This window comes from Orbicella franksi, chromosome 3, assembly GCF_964199315.1.
Source record: "Orbicella franksi chromosome 3, jaOrbFran1.1, whole genome shotgun sequence".
Taxonomy (NCBI): Eukaryota; Metazoa; Cnidaria; class Anthozoa; order Scleractinia; family Merulinidae; genus Orbicella; species Orbicella franksi.
Window position 1 is genome coordinate 29037141 of NC_138147.1, and position 22543 is coordinate 29059683.

A 22543-nucleotide genomic window follows, 5' to 3' on the forward strand; every position below is an offset into this window, starting at 1 on the left:
TAGTCAATAGAGGGGAATGATTATGAAACCCGACAAAGTTCTTTGCTATATGTTTTTGTTCACTTTTTTGGCCATAACCGCGCACAAAACACAATAGTTGTTTACTCCGTCCTGAGGAACTAACCAGTTGACACGTGTTGGCTACGAAATTCATGCGTAGTGTATGAGCGCAATACAAAAGATTGTGCACGGTCGTGGACCTTCCAACATAAATCTTGGCATCTTTGTTTGCACCTTTGATGTTTGCCGGGCTTCATAACCAGTCCCCTTTATTAACTATGCATTTTATCGAACAGCGGTATATCAGTTTGCTTCAGTATGCTAAAACTGAGTTTTGTGTGCACGTCGAAAATGCAATTGCTTTTTGTTTTTACTTTTCTTGAATATTATTTCATATTCTGAGCTGATAATCGGGCAGTATTGATTGTCTGTACATACTTCAATTTGAGTTATACACGATAAATTGAGCTGTTTTGTTTTCTATTCAACACTTCGCGAAACGTTCCGTTTGCCAGTTAACCTCCATTAACTATGACCTTAGTGTGCATTTTTTGTCAAAAATTATAAAAAGTTATCCCATTAACCATGGTATCAAACCTTTACAAAAAAAGTAGAAACGTTCCGGAGGATCTAAGGGTCTAATTTGAAAACGAAGCTTTATTTCTACGGTCAGGCCTACCGTCCACACTAATCCGTCACGAAAACGAAGCTTTTCGACGAAACGCTCTTCAGTCAAACCGGAGGAATTTGAAAACGCTGCGTTTTCGTTTTGGTGTGGACGGACACATTTTTCAAGCGGAGCCTTTCGAAAACTGAACGTCACCATAATCATGTGATTTCTCCGTCCGAATTTTCCTCAAGCGCAAATTAAAAATGACCGGTGATTGTTGCGTTTTTAAATTCCTCCAGTGTATATAGTGTGGACGGAAGACATTTGGTGCGTTGTCAGTGTGAAATCTCCGTATTCAAATCCCACCTGCCAAGTGTGGACGGGCCTAAGCTTTGCTGGTCGTGGGTACTCTCGATGGTCAGGGTAGATTCGCGAATCAGTTTTGCGTGTAAAAATACAAATTAGAAAAATAGATAAATTACAAATAAAAAAAGATAAATACGATGAACAGAATAAGTTTCTACAGAGCTACCTCTCGCCGAAAAAAAAAAAATCTTCGAAGTCCATACCAGTTCTGACTGATTTGCACTTATTCAAAACAAAAACCTGTTCCTTAAAGAAAATATAACGCAAAACAATAAGTTATTTCTGACAATTTTATCAGAAAGAACTAAGTGTAATGTTCCATGCAAATGATGCATGCGAATTACTCATAAAAAAGCTAGCTGGAAGATTAAAGTAGATCTGCATCACCAGCCGAGCTACTCAGTTCAAATGCAACACTGTTGTCGAATTTAGCATCGGAGAAAACATGATATAACAATTTAACATTCGCAATCATAACAAACCTGCATGTATTTGGTTTACAAACTTATACCTGTGTTTCAACTGGCTACCACAGCGAGGAGAAAATAAGAGTAGAGTAACAGTACGCAGCCGCCTCTTCAAGGTGACTTTTTCATGTCCCCTACGAGAGTGAGGCCATATGCAGAATCTGCGATATTTTAACTCGCTTTATTCCAAAGGAATGAATATTGGACCGTTTGATATTCTTTGCATGGGGTTTCGACGTTTTTCTGACAGGCTGACTGGCACCGCCTAATTGTTATCTTTTGTGATATATGTAAACTTAATCCCTTTTTGCGCCATTTTTTCCTAATTTCAACTCGTTAATTTCTCGAGTGATTAAATAACTGGCATAAAAGTGAAGAAAAGAACTATACAGTCGTCATGCCTTTTAAGTTTTTTCTTCTACTGAGCCGCAGGTTCATTAACGTTCATACGTTTCATTGAAATTGCCATTGTTGATTACGTTGCAGGGTGATAGTGAACTCGTCTTGAATAAATGTTGCTCGTAAATTTGAGAGCAAATTGTTAACGAACGTTGTATTTTAGTTAGTGAAATTAGTTTCGTTTCTTTACACCGGCAAGTCCACAAGCGCGTTTTTCCTAAAATAATTATATAGTTTAGCAGATCCATTTCCCCCCTTAAAAATCCTAAAATAATCTCGCGATATTCTAAAGAGAGGCAAACGCAACTATTAAGTTTATTTAAATTTTTTCACATATCTCATTCCAAAAGGAAGTAGAAAAAGAACAGTCAAAGAAAATATTAGATATGGTCTCAGTAGTTTGATGACTGAAGGAACAGTTGGGGTCAGAAATATAGCCTATCTTACAAAGTAATTCACTTGTATATAGAATAGAATTCAGTACTTTATACCGAAAAGAACGTACATAAGGTTCATTTGCAACTCTCACTGGCATCACGAATGCCTCAGAAAGTTACTTATCCTCTAGATTAAATTCTTCTCTCAACTTGGCCCATTTATTTGGTTTTTCGTACTTTTGCTTTATAAGAAGGTGATTATAATCACGACACTTAAATTTTCCTAAATCAAGGATATTCTCGAAGTTGGGCTCATGAACACGCAGTTTCAGTGGAACTGATTGCCTTAGACCTGCCCATACTAAGAAGTTGGAGTTCTTCAGTCCTGCATCCCTTACGACATTGAAAGACTCAATATTTTATCATCTCATAAAGCAGATGAGTTGTGTATATGATATTATTATCAAAGAAATGTTTCTAGGAGACACTTTTGCCGTCAATCCTTATTTCTTTGTTGTTCCATAAACTATACATATGTATATTTTCGGGATCCTTGACTTCTCTTGATTTTGACCACCAATCCAATAGTTCTCGATAGAAAGTTGCTGGGATTGTTAATCGGTTGATATCGTAATTGCACTGAATTAAAAACACCCCCCCCCCCTCTTCGTTCACCAAAAGATGATTAAGATAAGACTTCAGAAACCAAAGTAATCTGAGTAGACAATTCGTTTTAACCAGCTTAGCCTCAAAGCCTTAACCATATTATCATAATCTAACATTTTAAGGCCACCTTGGTCATAGGGTGCAAATGTTGAAAGTCGCATAACCCTGTCGTTACCATTCCGCAAAAATCGAAAAATCAGACTATTGAATTCTTATATGTCTTCATACGGAGTACATATCACCGAACTAGGATAGATCATTTTTGGAAGTAAAAGTGTTTTAATAATATTTACCTTCCCGTAAATTGATAATCCTCTTGACTTCCATAGATTTATTGTGTTCTCAATATTTTCCAACCTCTGTTTGAAGTTTTTTGTTTTACTAATATTTGTACATCATATGATGATCATATAAAATTGATGCACGTTTTACACTTGACCCCTAGTGGTTCATTTTCACAATTCTGAAGTGACCTAATCCACATTGCTTCTGTTTTCGTAGTTAGTTTAAGTCCAGATGCTTTTTCAAAAAGTTCAAGTAATCCAAACAAGGCTCGCGCTGAGTCCAAGTCTGAAAGGACAGCAGTTGTGTCATCGGCAAACTGCAACAATTTAGTTTCTAAACCAGCTATAGTTATTCCTTTAATATTTTCTTGATTTCGTATAGCAATCACTAGGATTTCCACTGCGGTGACAAAAAGTTAAGGCGAGAGGGGGTCCCCTTGCCTTACTCCACGTTTTATATGTAAGTAGTGAGAGCATATGCCGTTGTTTATAACGCAACTTTGAACGTCGTTGTAGAAGATATGAACCCATCTTCTAAAATTTGGTGCAAAACTGAATTTTTCTAAACATTTTTCAAGGAAATCCCATTCTAAGTTATCGAAGGCTTTTTCGAAATCAATAAATAATAAAAGACCAGGTAGTTTCTTAACTTTCGTATATTCCATTATATCCAGAATTGAACGTATATTTTCGCTAATATTTCTGCCTGGAATATATCCTGATTGATTATTCATTCTTTCGACGACAACTTTTGAAGCTATCTTCGCATCGACGTTCTGTAGGGAGATTGGCCTCCATTTCTTAAGATCACAGCGATCTTAGTCTTTTTTTCTCGATGAGTGTGATAACCGCCTGTCTTTGTGATGGACTCCAGACCCAAACGTGCTGTATCGCCTCTTGCGTGATTTGAAGGCTCCATCTTAGACATCTGGGACACCACAGCGTGGTTTCCTCATCATGTTTGAGGTGGCTCTGTCAACTTGCCCTGTGACTGGTAGATTCATGAAGTGCTGGAAATTGCGGACTGCTGTTTTAAAGTCGTGGTTTCCTGTTCGTGTTGGAGAAATGTAATGGTACGCTCGAAGATATTTCTGTTGAAAAATCATAATTTGGTATGCGTTAACATATCTAGAAAGCCTGTGAAAGGGACGTTATAACTATTGAAATTGCTTCATATTCTCGGTTGCGGTAAGCACGCTTCATTGATTAATACAATTTCTAAAATTTGTTTGAAGGCTTTATTAGAAATTATTTAGTTACAAAAGCACGGTTCGCAGAAAAGAAAAAAATGTTAGTGTTTTGCAGTTATTTTCAAACTCTCAGTTTCAAGGTTGAAAAACCTTTAGTTAATTTTTGTTCTTTTTTGTGTGTGTTTTTAGAAAAAAAAAATCGTTCTTTAAGGATGTACGCACGCATCAAATTGTAAAAGCACGATCAATTCCAGACTAACAACGTAAGGTAAATAAATGAAGAAGCGTTCTCAAGTCGAATTACGCAGAAAATAAAATTTCTGAGTTCCCAACGGGAGTTGAACCCATGACCTTATAGAACAAAATAATTTAACTAAGGTAAATATATGTAGTAATTGATTTATAAAAAATGTTAGGCTCTTAGTATCTATACATTTTAAACTAAGTAGGAATAATAATTACATAAAAGTCTCTTACGTATGCTTCGTTCTCATCACTTGAAAAAAGTGTAGCATACGCTACAGACAATAGTAGAACCCCTGTGAACATCATAATCAACTCCTCTGTGAATAGGATAGGAATTCACAAAGAATTTCAGCTCAACTGGGATAAATGCAATCCTGATGCTGTGCTTTATATATAGTGCCGTATGTGGCTGCGAGAGTTTTTTTCAATGAAAGAAAATCATGGTACAAAAGTAATGAAATAAATATGTCATGCAATTGAAATAAGGAAATTAAAGTGCTGAAGCAGTTGTAACAAATGTGTGAATAGGAGTACCGGTTGTAGACACAAGAGTCTGACAATACATGTGTGTTTATATAACCTGGTAAAACAAGAATTAAGCGGTGCGTGTGCTGTGAGTAATGTGATTTGGTGGGTTCTGAATGGGAGTGGGGGAGTGTATTGGCGCAAATCTTGATTCACAAAAAAATTTGTGACTTCACCGAGATTGGCTCTACTTTTTATATCATAAAAATGTAATTTTGTCTCCCTGAAAACACAGAAACACTTTTCATGCAACTTAACCAACACGTTCAGATTGTCTGATACAGACATTTCAACCAATCACAGATTTTTGCAATGTCTGGCGTCCTCGATGATTAACTGAAATATTTGAACAGTTCTCTAACTTGTAACTTGAACCTATTTCGCGCCAATATGGATTAATCAGACGTCTTTCTTCTTATGTCAGTCAATTCGTACCACGACACATTAACATATGAGAGTCAAACTGTATAATTCAATAAATTCGATACTGGTGAAGTAATTTTACAGATTTAACGTTTTCGTACGCAAGCATCAAACAAAACAAAACCCAGTTAAAGCTAGAGACTACATGAATCCGTCTACAGCCACCCCATCATTGTTAAATCACCTGCCAGACACCTCTCGAAAGTGGGATGAACTTTGTGCATGACTGTTTACTAAAACTGATTTTGCAACCAAGTCGTTTGTTTATGTCAGTCTTAATGTCAGGCGGGTGTATTTTCGTGTACGCGTGAAATTAATGAAAATCTTTCTCGAGAGGGTAAGTTAAAGGATATCTCATAAGATTTTTGTTAGAGGATTCCCAAGGTGGGCAAGTTTCAAGCCAGTTGCCTTATTAAAAATCTGGATTTCCTTTTTAATGTGTTATTTTTATCAGCTATCTAAGCTTCATCATTTAAGAAAAGCGATTCGTCAAAGACTTCTCGATATATAGCTGGTTTTCACATACGTCACCAAAATTCGACCTACAAAACCATTGATCTTCCTGAGATTTTGCTAAAATGATGTGTAAGAGCAGCTGAAAACTAATATTCATACAAATCTTCGCTCCGAATGGGTTCTTGGTTTTGTGATACACTACGCTTGAATTTCTAAGCTTTTGCCTGACGCGGCATTTACATGACGGCCTAGAGAGTTGTCATGTTGGTTAAAAAAGTGACTTACTTCTGGGAACTTGGCTATCTGAACAGTTCATGTCTTAGAAAAAGTATTATTTTAATGTTTTAGAGTTCCTCAAGGGATAAATTCACGCTTTTGTAGCAAAACTCAGTGACAGATGTTTCTGTTGGTTTCCGGCCGCCATGGTGGTGCCCATACAGATGGACACCAGCATGGCGTCTCCATACAAATCTCTATAAATTTGGGTAAAAAATTTCTCCGCTTATCTCGCATAAGAAAACTTGCTATGACCAAAATTTTGGCGAGAGTCTTTGCATATTTACTTTCTTTCATTTCCCAGATTCTGGACTTTATCTATTGACCGGTTTTGGTTTTTATTCTGATCTATTTTGAATTGCGTGACACTGAAAACCAGCAATTGCTCTGCGCAAAATCGAAAGCAATCAAAGCAATTGGTCTAATAAAAAAAATATATTTTCCGTTCCTAAAATCCGGATTTTATCAGCTATCTAAACCTGACAAATTTGTCAAATTCTGAAAGACGCCTTGCTAGATCAGTTGCTTATGGCAAAATCAGAAATGCTGTAGTTGTTCCCTAGAAGTTAGTTTTGTAAACTTGTTTGCAATCCCATGAGCTCAAGATGTCTTACTATTGAATACTTATCTAAAAGAGCCAACACAAGTGTCGGGAATCTAACATGTCAAGTTTTAAAACTGGTCGCAATTGCAGCATATACGCACGAAACAATCTAATTGAAATTGTTGTAAGACATATTCAAATTGAAAATGTTATCAACTGAACAATTTCGTGATTATAACACCCACTTAGGCTGTTATCGGGATATTTACCTCCTGGCTTAAACATGAAATTAATCGCCTTTTCACGTAGGGGCCAAACCACCCCCCTAATGTTTCATGAAGGCTATATTTGCTTGGTTTATATATTTCTGAACCAAGTTTGGCAGATGAGCTTTCTTTGTTCTCCAGTTTATTTTAATTTGGAAGTTGTGACAAAATGTCAGATTATGAAGTCATAATTGATGACGTCACCAAAACGTGCTATAATTTTTTGTAAAATTTGATGTAAAGGTTATGTCATTAGAAGGGCCTTGACTTGAGGAGTAAAATGCCGGAAACCGTTTTTTGCTATGGTGATTATTTTTCGAGATATGGTAAATCAAATATTTTTTGCTGTCCCCCCCGGAATTTGCTTAACCACACTGTCCTTCTTAAGTCAGTCTCTCTGGTTTATCTTTTTCAGTTTTTTCCTAGGAAGGCTAATAATCTAGAAAAATAGAAAGCTTGATGTCAAAAATCGTATGGTTTTAGAAATTTGATTTTGGGCTTTGTTAAGATGGTATTAACAGTAAAAAAGCGGGTGACGTCACAGGTTATGACGTAGCAAAACTAATTTTAACGCAATAACACTAGAGCGATAATTTTTTATTCCGATTTTCTTCTTTATTTTTGCTTTAGTCATCTGGCACATAACATATGCAACATAGCTGTATTTGCTGGAAAAAAATTACGGCTCCAGTTTGGGGATTTTTCTCAAGTGGGGGACCCCATATTTTGCAGAGTTATTTTTCATGATTAAAAATACCATATTTCATTTAATTTTTGTGATATGGACAAAATTTTTTCAGGTTTCAACTCCCCTTGATGTGCTCTTTCGAACACATTGTAAAAAATATGCATATTAAAAACGTCAAAAATGGCAAAAAACATGACGTCATCACTGCGACGTCACAACTTTGACATTTACTGACATTTTTCACATAAATATAATTGGCAATAGGTCTCCTGCTCATCTGCCAAGTTTGGTGTAGAAAGAGTCAATACTTTTTAAGAAATGCGAAATAATGTGAAATACCCAAGAACTGACGAAACATTTGGGGGGTGGTTTGGCCCCTACGTGTTTAGATAGTCAGCTAGCAACTTTTTTCTTTAAACTTCGCGCACACTTTACTTTTATGTAATAAACAAGGGGATTTATGAGTTATTTAACATTGAAAAAAAAAAAAGTAATGATCTTGCTGACCACCATTAGAGCAATGAATCAGCAAATTCCGCTGTCTTTATTTCCCTTCCCCACTGATATATGTGGTGAGTTATCATTATTGTGACTTGTGGGTATTTGTTCATCACTGATCGGGATTCAACAGTTTCGTTGCCGAGTAATGAAAATTTAAAGTTGTTCTTATTCAAGTGCCCCTCGCTTCCCCTTGGACTAAAATGAGGGCTCCAAATGTGCCCGCAATGAAATCATGAAGTTATATGAATTCTTCCCTTAATCATCGAAAAACCTGCGCGCTCTCTTGATTTATTGGTACGGTAAAATAAGGTGACAGACCCAGCATATGTAAGATTCACATAGGTGAGATATATTCACTGGCAATGTTGCCACGAATAACTCAAGTTCGAGTTAATATTTATATATATTTGTATTGCGAGGCACTTGTTCATTTTACATATTTTAATTTACTTTTATCTGTCGACTTATGCATTTATCAATCGCCACTTGTTACAATCTAATTTACTCTTTTTAACCAGGCATGTTCATTCTATGGTGCTCTCCTCAAGATCTCCGAGTTCTCTCTTCTGCAGGCCTCCCTTCCCACAGTCTAAGGATCTTGCTACTTTACAGATCTTTCTCGTCATTCGCACCATCTAGGAAACATCAAATACATAACTATATGGCCACATTCAGTAGAAAATTTGACACGTACGGAGTTGAAACGAGGGCACTTCATGAAGCTATAATATGTCTGAAATCCCCCTCTCGCACATCCCTCTGGGAAGAGCCAATTAATCGATCAACTGTTGGTCCCGAGAAAGTTGGGCGCCACTCTAAAACAAATTAACTGCGGTGGTTGTCTCGGGTGTCAAGCTAATGTTCGGCCACAAAAACTTTGCCTGTTCAAGTCAGAGTGCCGGATAATATATTTACGTACTCAAAATTGCTCCCTAACGTATTCCATCATCACGCTAACACTTCAATTTATCACCAGAGATTCCTTTGAGCTCTTAACGTATCTCTACTGACATGAACGGTTTGGCGGGAAATTACGTTTTACGATTACTGAATTCTTAATAGATAGAGCGAAAAGCGTCGTTTCGTTTAAATTCCACTCAATCTTATTTGCAGCTTTGTGTTATTTTTACTGACGTAGCCAGTTTCAGATGGACTAAATAAAGTGGCTACTCCGCAGTCACTTCAAGCGGTGGTGGGTGCGGTATACGAAATGAATTCGCATGTGCACCGAAGTACAGAGAAACATGAGAAGAAATCTTCATTCATGGTGCAAATACTACAGGTTTAAAAACGTTTTTTGTTATAATGTCTTATTTTACTCTAAATCATTGCCTAAAAATTAGATTTAACTGATGCCGAATAAGCAAATTTCACAATGCATTATATTTATACTTCTCTTTACAATTTCACTTGTCGTCCCCACCTTAATTTCCTCTCTTTTGGTGTTTGTGACAAAACAAGCCGTTCTGTCAACCAAAAGCGTGGCGACCAACAGTATGCCAACTAAAACAACAATTGCTTGAATCTTTGCCATCGAGCTTTGTGGATGCCGCGCTCAAAATAGTAAGTCCTCTTGATCGCGTCTCAAGATACACTGTGGCTTTCCCTGTGTAAAGCTGTTTTTATATAAATTTCTACACTTGATAATGAGCTATTCATGCGTAATTTATCGTTTTGATTAATTACATTTTATTTTAGTGATTAAAAGACATCGGATTAAAGGAGTTTATTTTCTGTGCCAAGGTCATGGTCGTCCATTTAAGCCAGCTTCAAACCACACTCTTGAAATTGCATAACTTCATCAGCACGTTCATGCTATTCTTTAATTTTTTTTTCACGAAATTGGATTCTTCTTCAGATTCTTGAGATCGCTGGTTGAGTTGTAATTACGTCTAAATGGTCCTTTCTAGACAAATCCATTGGAAGCTAAAAGTGAAGTCCAACAATCCACACGAAAAAGAAAATATATGTTTTATCGAAAAGCAAATTTTGTAATGAAGAAATGAAGTGTTAAGTAGAACGTGGAAAGACTTCCATTAGCGGTTGAAGTATATAATTGTCTAGGAAGAAAACTAATGGCCCAATTTCTAAACTAGGCGTTATAGATGACCCAGGCCGGGTAATTGGCACAAAATCAGGCATGTATGCTGGGACGCAAATTACGCTGTGGGACTTCCAAAACAAGGCAAGTCAAATTTTAAGCTGGACTTGGGCGAATTCCTTTGTTTTGGAAGTCTCATTGTGCAATTTGTTGCCCAGCATGGCTTATTTTGTACCATGGAACTGGGTCTACTTAAGACTTCAGTATATTCATTACAAAAAATTGTGCCGGCTCGTGCAAAGGGTTTATTAGAACAATTCGATTACCTTAACCCCGAGGCATTCATCTTATTGCAGAAAATTGTCGTCGTATCAAATTTCGCCGTTTTTTTTTCTCATATCAAGAAAATTGATGATGTCAAAAAGTAATGGCTATTCGCGAAAATGAAAGGCATTGCCATTCTGCGGCTAGTTAATGTAATAAAAAAATTTTGTTGCTTACACGAACCACAAAGAAAACTAGCTGATTTTGAGAAGTGAAGGAAATCTGCAAATAAATCGAGCAAGATAAAATTTCTTCAAGAGTTCACCATACTGTAATCAAATTCGCTTAGACACTTCAGTAAGTCACTGACAAACATTCGACGTCGACTACACTTCCGTGGTCTTTCCCAATGAAGATTAATTTAAAAAGCTCATTATGTCGTATATGGTTTTAATGAAGCTCTTACAAAATTATATATATGTCCATTAAGCGGCAGACTTGATCTTTCAAAGATGATTTAGTAATTATGACTTTTTGTGTCAATGCACGTGTACCTGTTAAATAGCTGTCACATATCATTTATAGAAGCTTAGTGTGCCGACTACGTTAAACAAATATATTGTAATTAACTTATATGGGTATCGAATTTTCACATTAACCAGAACATTATAATGAGGAATTAAAGTTTAACTCGAGAAGAATCACAATGCGATTTAAGTGCTTTTGAAACAAATGTCAGAAAAGCAAATGTAAGAGCAATTCAATTTAATTCTTTACTCTTTGATTCAAAATTAGAAATGATTGTCCTTCGAAATTTTCCCTTCGTTGTCTTTTTGTTTTCCAAATGGCCGTTAGTTAAGGCACCAGGCAATGGCGTGTAATACTCAATCTTTGTGTATCCAAATTTGATTTCTAATAACTAAAACGGAATCGAGGAACGCTTTGTAATCGACATAATCATAACTAAAGGAATTATAGCTACGTGTCACCTAAATTCCACTTGCCAGGTTATCGAACAGTTACGTTAAAACCTTCAACCAAATCATTCGATTGATTGACGAGGAAAAACCTTAATAAAAAAAAAATGCTTGCTTGGAAAGCCATTTTTAGAACCTGTTCTTTCTTTTTTTCATTGCGGGTTAAAAAAAAGCATCTTTATGGGGAGGAAGATTGTGTTCACCTTTTCCTTATAAATTCTAATAGAAGAAGAGACAAATTACATAGTAACACAAGTGCCAATAAAGGTTGCAATTTCATGCTCATTGGTAGGGTGTTGGAACTTTGAACCTGTTCACCAGCCACCGTTGTGAGCGGCCATGGCCACGGTTTGGTGGTTCTCTATTGTCCTTACACCCTGATCAAACGGCCATCCAAAATTTAATACACGTAGTTTGGCTTTGTTTTAGAAATGGCGATGACAGATACTGAGAGTCTTAAATAGAAAGTGAACACTGATAAAAACATTCAAACACACGTTTATTGTTCTCTTTACGTGATTCCATGATGCCATAAAGCATGCTTCTACTTGAATAAATTGAAGTTTGTACTTGGGCTCCTCTAGTGCTAATTTCTGACGAGCCCTTATTATCCGGCCATCCCCTATTAAGCGGCCACCTCCCATTTCCCCATGAGTGGCCGCTGTACACATAAATCCCAGGAAATATTGGAAGGTACTAATAAATTGTTGTTTGCCGCTGACTAGTTATCGCCGGCGATTATTATATTCCAGTGAAGAAAAGAGTCTTTATTATGGCATTAACAACTCTCTGACGTAGAAGCAAATGGTACAAGGTATACAAAACATTACCTAACTTGATGGAAAATTAGACCATAATATATAACAAACGCATGCAACTCAATAAGATAATATTTCAGTACTGTTACTGCAATGCTGCTCAATAAGACTGAATAATCTACCCAGAAAAACAAAATGTTGCTACTATAATTATGTCAAATAACACAGAGAAACGGTGGACTGCACTTAACACTTCTCAAAAGGTTGAAGAAACAGCTATCGAAATTTTTAACATCTCACAGCAAATTGAAAATTCAGCAAGGGTCTCTGGGGAGTTGCTTCCACTCTCTCTCCCTCTATGTAAGCCCGATGGTTAATTTTATAAACGTGTCATTATTCCTGGTGTGTGATTCATTGCTCCAAATAGGCCATTTACGAGTTGCCTTTTGCCTCTGAGTCTTGTTGCGAAACCATTTATAGTACAATGAGTTTCCCCCACAGGTTCATTTTCATGCAAATCAAGCTCAATTTCATTTGAAAGGTTTTGCACAAAAAGGTAGTTTTGAAACAGAGGCAAAAGTAACTCGAAAATTTTGCTTTTTGCGCCTTATCAAAACAAGCAATTAAGGTTTAAAAGGTTTAAACTTTAAGTTCTAAAATCCATATGTGGGCTTTTCACGCTGAATATTTGAAAGATACGACAAGAACAGTAGAACTCAAAGTAGCCCGTATTTAGTTTTCTTAGGTTTTTCCCCTCCTGAAGAAAGATCTCTAACTTTCATGTTTATGTGCATATTCGTGTACATTTCAAAACTGCAATATAACGCAAAAACAAACAAACAAACAAAATAATTCAAGTTATAGTACATTTAAATCGTTAGAAAAAATATAATATTTTTTCAGTTTATTATTTTCATTAGGTGGAGTAACTTTCGTAATTCTTTAGGAATGAAGAATTTTCTTGAATCTTGTACAATTTTAATCTGCAGTCGGCGAAGACCCTGAAATCGAAATAGCACATCTTTAGATTTATTAGCAAACTGCATCTAAATGAGTTTTAAATTAGGGGATCAGATAACTATAAATTAAAAAAAAAAAAACGGGCAAAGTAGGCGATTTCGCGCTAAATCCTCAGGTAATAAGTATAAATAGAATCATCGTTCTCTTATTGGCCACGCTACCAACTATCAATTCTGTTGAAAGTAATGAGTAGCCTAGCATTGTGCGTCTGGTACCAAATTGCGGTTCGCTTCTTTGTGTTTTTGAAGAGTATAAGGAGAAGATTTATATGGTTTATTAGTTGAGGCAAAGATTTGTACCAAAATAATTAAATTATTCACCCTTGACTTTTTTACAATCTCGAGCTCATAATCTAACTGTTTAATATAATTTACAGTTACTGCAATAGTAACTACTGTAATTGTGGATTCAACGAAACAACTAAGCTAAGATGCAGATTTTTTTCTCACATACCATATAATGAGCGAATCCCGTCAATGTCATCCTGGTGTAGTACTGGCGTGCCACTCTTGGCTAAAGGCCACATGACAGCTTCCTGAACGTCGGAGTGCTTTAGACCTAAGACATGACCAATCTCATGAACAGCTGTGTAAAGCAGTCCAGTTGACTGTCGGCGATTCCACCACCAGCCTGTGACTTTCTTACCGAATTCAGTGAATTGTTCGTCATCGTCGAAATGGAGTTTTCCTGCAGATGGAAAATAGGCATGCGCTACTACTCCACCGGGTCCATCAAAGGGATAAGGACACGGCTTTTCACCTGGAACGCCACGGTGCCTCCTTTTTCCAAAACTGAAAAATATAAAGAAGTTGAATATATTTGAATCATATCAGTTCACAATTCATAACATCAAATTATCGCCTGCTCATGTCAAACGTGTTAAAATTGTTACTGACAGCGTCCTGGCGTGTCTCTGAACCAGTCCCTTGTGCAGAATGAATTAAACACCATGAGCTAAAGATATTTGCAAAAAAAAAAAAAATTCTCGGCACTGGACTGTAACTAGCATGAAACTGAGGCTAACGAGGGGAGTCTGGTGACATTTTGCCCTTTGCAGTGATATACCCCCGCATGGACCTCCATTGGCAGTTAGTTAGAGTCCAATATCGAGAATGCGCAAATGGAATAGGAACTCAAGCTCCTTTCCAGGCTCTCTTTTGCTCCTTGGAAGGAAAGACCCTTGGAACAAGCCAGTTTATTAGGATGTTACTATGTTACTAATCAATTCTCGAAGACTTTCATATAGAATCAAAAAGGGAGGAAACAAAGAGAAAAAAATCAGTTCAAAATACATAGAACAAAGGATAACATAAGTTCTAAAACAGAGAAGCATATCTTGCTTACATAAATTACATAAATGATTTATCATCTGTAGCCTCAAGATCTTCCTTGCTGTGCTATGTTATAGTCAGATACTGGTACCTGCTTGTCTACGACGTGGCGGAGCACGTTTTACACAAATATGATGATTTTAGGACGTTATTAAAAACTGCTTTGGCACTAAATAGAAATACATCATAATCTAGCTGGCAATTCCTTTAGCACACGAAAGAAAGTGCGCATCTTAATTTAGTGGTGAATGCTCTCGCTCAAAGTGTTTGCAAATTCGCCAGAATTTTAATTATATTGTTAGATAAAACCTGTGTTAATAATAAAACAAATTCAGCTAGAAAAATGGCTGAAATCCAATCGATCTGCCCCATTTCTGGTCGGGTAAGATTTTTTTATTTTTCCCGTTGGCAATGCAGAAAGGAGAATTGATTCATACTTTTTGCGAATTGTCCTCGGCTGCGTCTCGAGCGACGCTTTTGCTTCTTTCGTGTTCTCCAGAGTTTCCGCTTGCATACCAACTTGATAGTGCATGCTAAAGCATGACTTATATAATCAAAGTTCAAAGTTCAAAGTATAGTCGTGAATAAGAAATAACCTAACCTGACTCTAATGTCGGTTTTATTGTAGTTGTAAGTTCTGTTAAACTTTAACGTTGGTTCCGCATCACTCCAGTATTTAAACGCTCTGGCTATGATTCTGTCCTGATCTGCCTTTGTCATATCATCGCCATAAGACAAATAATAAGTTAAATTTGTTTTACTCCATTTGCTAAATGTTGCGTATCTTCTCACGCGCATTCCATCGCCATCCACATCCTGGTCACCACAGCGTGGCTTCTTCATTACGTACAATGTATCCGCGTCCAGCTCCCCGGTAACGGACAAGCCAAAAAACTTCTGAAAGGTCTCAATTGCTTCTGTGGTGTTGTGGTTACTAGAGTTGTCAGATGGAAGGTAGTGGTAGCGTTGTAAATAATGCTGTTAAAGGAAAGCAAACTCTCTGAGTTAAAATGAACTTTCAATTTGACGGGAATGTTTTAATGCAATATCTGTTCTGATGCTGATATCGCAGTGATACGACACACATACAAATAAATACCTATTCTCACGGCTTGTTTTCAAGCCATCCTGAAGTGATCATCGTTTACAATCTTCCATATTTGTATCAATCCAACATTGAAACCAACAACTACGTTTTCAACGCGGATCGTGGGAAAATCTAAAACATTTTCACATCGATCAAGAGCACGATGAAATATCGATACAGTATTATGCTGGCAAACGTACACTTAAGAATATTTTGTCCTCTGTGGTTTAAATTAAAAAAAATGGAAATTCGAGGGGTGTCAAATTTTCCCTAATTATCAAACTGGATTGCATTAAGGCGATAGAAAAGTAAAACACTGACTGACTCGCTAGGCTTACAACGTGTTTTATTTGACAAACGTTCAGTGGTTTTGAAATCTCAATCCATCGAAAGTATTGGTTTTATAATAAAGTCTGTCCATGTATGTGAAAGTCTGAGGTTTTTCTCATGCCAGCTTTATAGATAATATAGTTGCAATTCTAATGCATTCTCAGTTTACTTTCGTCTTGGCCAATGTTGTTCTGTCATAAGTGATAACCAACAAAAAGTTCCTCCCAGTTCTGCCGCTTTAACACTCCCGTAATGATATTGAAAGGGTAACTCTCATTACTAAATATGATTCATTTATTTTGTATAAGTTGTGAGAATTTGTTTGCTCATCAAGTCGAAATCCCTGAGATGATATTTTTTTTATTCTTGCTACCTGGATACTCGATAACGTATTGGAATTGTGATGAGAAAGTAAATTTTGGTCAATTAATGAGTGTCAAAAAATTAGAAAAAAGGAAAATACCATGACTAGTTATTCCATTAATTTGTGAACTTACCAAGGCAAATTCTGTTTCGTCCTCGTCGTCGTCAACCTCACCTACTGTGCCACCTACAAATAGCAACCACAAAAACACCAAGGGGAGAAGCATGACCGACCTTCCCTGCTCACCAGTAGATACACTTAACCAGTTCAACACTGAATAAAACCTAATACTTTTTATGCAATATGATATCTGATATTGCATATTTTTTTCAGTCTCGACTAATGTGGCTCAAATAAGGACTAATTACTGACCAAATACGAATCTAATAAGGACCCAATATAGCCCCGATCATATTGCTCCTTAAAAGCGCTTCTGGTGAACACTGGAATTTGCACGTGCAAACTGAAGTTTTGTTATGCAAGACAAAAAGTTAAGGCAAAAATAGAGATAAATGACATATCCGTTTTTCAAGAGTGAGATGCTACTTAACGATAGAAGACAGGCATGTTGTAACTTTGCTAAAGTTAGACTGGCAAAGTGTATTTATTTATAACAATATTAGTCTTTGGCGACAAAGGCCGATCATTTTTTTTTTGACAACAAAAGTATGATACTAATACTCCTATAAAAACAACACTTAACTAGTTCAGGCTAAGCCTCAAATCTCAGGTTAATGTTTCTCTGTGGGTAATTGTGCCGTTACGTTCACTATAGTGCATTTAATAAGTTCAGAATTCGTCCAGAATGTTGCGCTGGAGAAGTATTTAATAAGATAATTTTAATTGGTATATGTCAAATTGAATACCGTTACACTTCGGTCAAAACAAATGTATCGAAAACAACGGCAAATTAATGAAGGAGATAGAACTCTCCAAACTAAAATGGGCAAAACGAGATATATTGAATACTAACTTTTTTTACTTACAATGTAGGTTTCATCACGTTACTCTACATATTAAATACTTATATATTTGAGCGAGACTGGACAAATTTATCGCCAATTGTACGATTATTATAAATTTCTACAGCGGTCCTCTCGCTTAATCCTTAACTTTTTTTAAGGTATAACGTTATATTTGACGCCATGCGTGAAACAACAGTTAAAAAAATGTTCAAAAAGGTCAAAGGTTGTTGTTTACAGCGATCAATACGCATAACTACAGCTATAGCTACGTGTAGCTAGTTCACAGGCATGCCACTTAAAATGAAAGAAAGAAATATATCAGCTAAGCATGCATAGTAGGCTGAAAAATCCCAACTGGTAGGAGGTAGACTAGTTGGCTACTTCCAAGCATGACCGAGCAGCTGAACTAGGGTCTACCGAGAAACAACTCCAGCTAAGTGGTCTAAGCGGGACTTGAACCCGTCCCCAATGAGACGTTTTAGAATTACGACTTGTTTTGCTTTAGAATAAGATAGGACAAAGGGTGAAAATGACTTCAAGAATGAACAGAATAAAAATAAATAAATATATGCGAAGAAGGCCTGTCATTGCATGATTGAACAAACTTACGACACAAACACGTTTTCAGATATTTTCTTTTCTTCCCTTTATTCCAAATCCGTTTTACTTTTATACAACAAAAAAAAGAGCGTTCTTTGGTTGACTTCAACGTGCGTCTCCCAAGAAGTCAGCAGCATGCACGCCATCCGCCAATCTGAAGAGTAAAAAGAAAACTGCAGTTAAAAACCGCGTACTTATTTGCAATTTAGGCTAGGTAGGATCTTATTTGGCTCTTAATTTCTCGGAAGGAGATATGGTTGTTGATTACCAGAAATAGACTTGGGTTTCGTATTTAAATATACAGTATTTTTGACAACTTTATCCTGATAAGCTTAACACAACTAATTACAGAATGTTTATATAGTGTTGCCTCTATAACTTCCAAGAGTTCATAGTTTACCTTTAATAAACATGTTCTTATATTTTTGGGTTTTAAAAAAGTAACTTCTGTCAGCAGGTTGTTACACGCGGGTTTCTGCTGTATTAACAATTAGTTAAACATTTATGAGCAAACCAAAACTGAGACGGAACTTGCTCGTAGCTTTCTTATGAAACTCTTTAGTTTGTAAGAGCCTTGAACTGATTTTTACACAAGCGCATATGGAAGCACGTGAAAGGGAACTGTAGCAGAAACAACAACAATAGCTGTGTACTGATTCATCGTGAGTACCTTTCATTTACAAAGGAAAAGCTAAACGAATCTCAGATATGAATGAAAGCTTACAGCTTATACTCATCATCGTCGAAATGAGTTCGTCCATCTCTCGGAGGGAATGCGTGGGCTACCATGCCACCTTTACCGTCGAAAACCGTTGTATACAGTGGCTCATATTGCGTTCCAGAATGTCTCGTTTTCCCAAAACTATTAGAAAACAAAACAAAAGGATGAAAACGAATGAGAATAAAATGTAATATTGATGCCAAGTTATGAGAAAATTTTGAAACAACAATGGCAAGCACTTTTGAGTCATGTACGTTTTTTGATGCAGGACAGACCCCATCAACTTGTTCTTAACCCAATGAATAACGAGCGCATGGTCTCACAGGAGACTTTGACATACCCAAGAGAAGTTGAAAGGGTAGGGAATCAATTCCCGATATAGGCCTTATTCCTAAAATAACCCCCATCAAGGTTTGTTTTTTTAGATCACTGCGACCTAAGGAATCCTTGGAGGCTCCAGAGCCAATCCTAGGCAGCCTGATTTTATAAGCCTCCATGAAAACCTCTACGTTAAGCGAGTGATATCATTCTCTGTGGGACAACTAGATACCGTATCTGAAAATAATTTGAGCGGGTTTATCTTGCAAGTAAGAGCCTATATTAACTCTTTAACCATTCATCTCCCCTTGACACACCTAAATTTTAAGTCAGCATCGCGCGTGGACTTCGTCTTAGTAAACTGAAGCTTCAGTGCTACATCGCTACAGTACTTAAAGACCTTAACAATGATTCTTGCCTGTTCTGATTCCGACGTATCCTGTCCTCTGTAGAGAAAATACTTAGGTAGACTACCTCCATGGTTTACTAGCTTCACTCTTCTCATATTATCATGAATATCCGGGACTCCGCAGCGGGGCTTCTTCATCTCGCTCAAGGTTTCGTCGTCCAGTTCACCGGTCACTGGCAGACCAAAGAATTCCTGGAACTCTTTGATTGCTGTCTTTGTGTTGTGATCACCGGATCGGGTTGTTGACATGTAATTACATTGTTGGAGGAATTTCCGCAAGAAAAAAAAGAAAAAAAAAAAAAAAAGAAATTCAAACAAAAATAAACAACTCCTGCAAGATGGACAATATTAACCCTGTTGTTTTAATTCTGCACCAATGCAGCACCATCGCATAAAACTAGCACTTAAGGTAACACAGATTAACCCTTACTTTGTTATTAGCTCGTCTAGAATAGCTTTGATAGGTACGGGCTACCATGGACGATTATCTAAATATATATTCACACACAAAATGGACCCAATTTCTCTAACCAGACCTTACCAAAGCGAAATCCTGGTCATTTACTCCTTTGTCTGATGCAAAGAGAGAGGCAAATAGGAGTACGAGCAGTGCTGGAAAAAGCTTTTGCATGGCAACTGGTAATGCAATTGTGATACTCTGGACTTAATTTATGTTTCATTTCTTTTTATAAGCAATGTTTTACATTCAGCTTCTCTGAACACAGACTTGCTGGAAAGTTTGAATAAAATGAGCTAGAACCAAGCAGGCAAATTCTTAGTTAGGCTAGAGGGTAGCAAATTAAATAGCTTTCCTTTCGTTGCAAGTTTTGACTTACTTAGTTAGCCAGAAGATCGATAAAAGATATCGCATGTGGTATTAAAAATTAAGTGAAAATTTCGTCAGATATTAGACGGTATAAATTCATAAAAGCAATATTTGACCAAAAGTAATAGATTCTCAAAGAATTTTTTTAATTTGGATGGTCGCTCTCTTGTTGAATGGCCATGAAAATGTCATCAAATGGACTGTTTATTAATATTTAGTTTTGATGATGTAACTTTATTGAAAAAAAAAAATTAGCATCTTTGATGTATGTCAGTATTTATACATGATGTCAGCTCAGCTGAACATAGAACTTTCATTTTATTTTCTTCCGGAATGAGTTATTTCATTTTCAGTTTTCTACATTAGTTCAGGAGTTCAAATTCGATATCAAACCTTCTCAGGATAAACTAAAGTTTTACCACCGGTAACTGGTTTTCGAAGAAGCGATGGTGTAAAGATTATCGTTATTGGTTTGCAGATTAACAAGTGACCATGCAAACGGTACAAAGAGGTTTTAACATGAAAGGTAGGCTTTTCCGAACATAATTTTATTGACATATGCAAGTGTTTGCTTTTATGCAACTCGTTCATTTGTCCCAAAAGTTCATTTCACTATACCTACTGTATTATATATTCGTGGGATTCTTTTTGTTACAAGATAGTGGGTATAATGCACTACTATATTTCACACACACACAAAAAGAAGTGTCTTAAATTGGTTTATCTCTCTTATTTTAGGTTGCGACAATGACAACAAGTGTTATAAGATTAACTACTTCAATTTTGTATATTGATGAGAGCTTTGTTAAAAAAAAAAAAAAAAGTTTTTATCCTTTTTTGATTTATATCCATTTATTCAGTTGCCAAGGAAGTGATTTAAAATGTACATAATATTGACGCATCAAATCAAACCAATATCGGAAAGAAACCTTTCAAGAGCGTTATTAATTTTTTTGTGTTAAATCTGCGATACCTAGTTTTAAATAACCTTGGCATTTGCTTAAAAACGTGCTAACTATTTGTTTAGTTGCTCAGTCACAAAGATCGAGCAAAAAGCTCCTGGTTTATTTTCTGTTAGAGAAGGATTTTTGGGTGTCTTAATATTAGCTCAGTGGGGTTATTTTGGGAAGAATTTGCCTGTCGTAAGAGGTCAGGCTTATACTATCTTTAGGCTTATATATATTTATAAAATTTATAAAAATACATAGGAATAATTGTTGAAAATAGTGTCTAAACACAGCGTCGTAAAACAGAAATTAAACTAGTGCTAGAGTAATGGGAAAGTTGCAAAAGCCTGCGCTGCCCTTCTGAAATCATCTGTGGTCTAAAAAAAATATGAGCTAAGATAGGAACCAAATTTAAATGATAGGACGCTCTATAATCCCCCCAAAAATATAGATATAAAACTTGTGGGGGTGGTGGAGAGTCGCGTATTGAAGCGCACATTTCTTTTGGGAAAATTATTGAACGGGTTTACGATTTAGTAATTATGTAGACTAATATGGTTTTCTACGCGAAGACTTAAACTACTTTTCTGTGTCATTAAAATAAATCTTAATTATCCCGTAGATCGAACACTGCAATATTTTGCTGCAGATTTGGACGACTGACTTGGAAGATCTTTTTGTTCCCATTTTTCCTCAAAGATACATGTATGGAAGAGAGGAGGCGGGGTGTGTGATAATCATTAGCTGTCTATTGACATGTTTGCCATTTGTTAGTTAGTCTCATAAGACTTTTTCCTCGAATTGATAAAAACTGCAACGGTAAGCCCTATTCTCTTTTAGTTTTCATTTTTTTTTGTTATCTGTTTGTCTCGCTAATCCATCATAGCATATAAATAATATTATTCTCGGGGATATTGACAAGCTAAGGACGGGCGACAGGCGAAGGAAAGTGATTTTTTACTCAAAGCATAGTCCTTAAGTTTACAGTAAAACAAAACGAAAACTGAAATTTTTGACCTGTCATTTAATTTTCCTTTATTTGTACCTTTTAACCACTCATGAAGGGATTTGCAATTTTGAAAAAAAACCTTGGTTTGTTCTCTCAGATAAAAAAAGAGAAAACATTGTAAACCATCATGTTCCTTTTAAAAGTTATGGCATTTAGTAATTCTTATTAGATGCTCACAGCGTGAAAACAACTTACGTGTATACTTTATTAACGTATTTCTCATCACCCACTTGCTCCTTTAGAAATACCTCTCAGACTACCGCTAATTCTCACTAAGCAGATCAGGGAACCA

General features: G+C 36.4%; 2 protein-coding genes and 1 long non-coding RNA gene across 3 annotated transcripts in view; 1 reads left to right on the forward strand and 2 right to left on the reverse strand.

Moving 5' to 3' along the window:
• Window positions 1-22543, forward strand: part of LOC145481889 (lactadherin-like) — a 490145-nt gene that overhangs the window by 161375 nt on the left and 306227 nt on the right. The window lies entirely within an intron of this gene.
• On the reverse strand, window positions 6924-9865 carry LOC145482938 (uncharacterized). The gene is made up of 2 exons (XR_014048849.1): window positions 9708-9865; window positions 6924-8919 (listed from the first exon to the last, which is right to left on the reverse strand). It is a non-coding gene; the product is annotated as an uncharacterized LOC145482938 (long non-coding RNA).
• LOC145481874 (stromelysin-1-like) lies at window positions 13242-16851 on the reverse strand. Its single transcript, XM_081460432.1, has 4 exons — window positions 16590-16851; window positions 15277-15653; window positions 13798-14135; window positions 13242-13325 (listed from the first exon to the last, which is right to left on the reverse strand). Exons 1-4 carry the CDS (start codon window positions 16776-16778, stop codon window positions 13303-13305), a joined length of 927 nt encoding a protein of 308 aa, XP_081316558.1. The 5' UTR covers window positions 16779-16851; the 3' UTR covers window positions 13242-13302.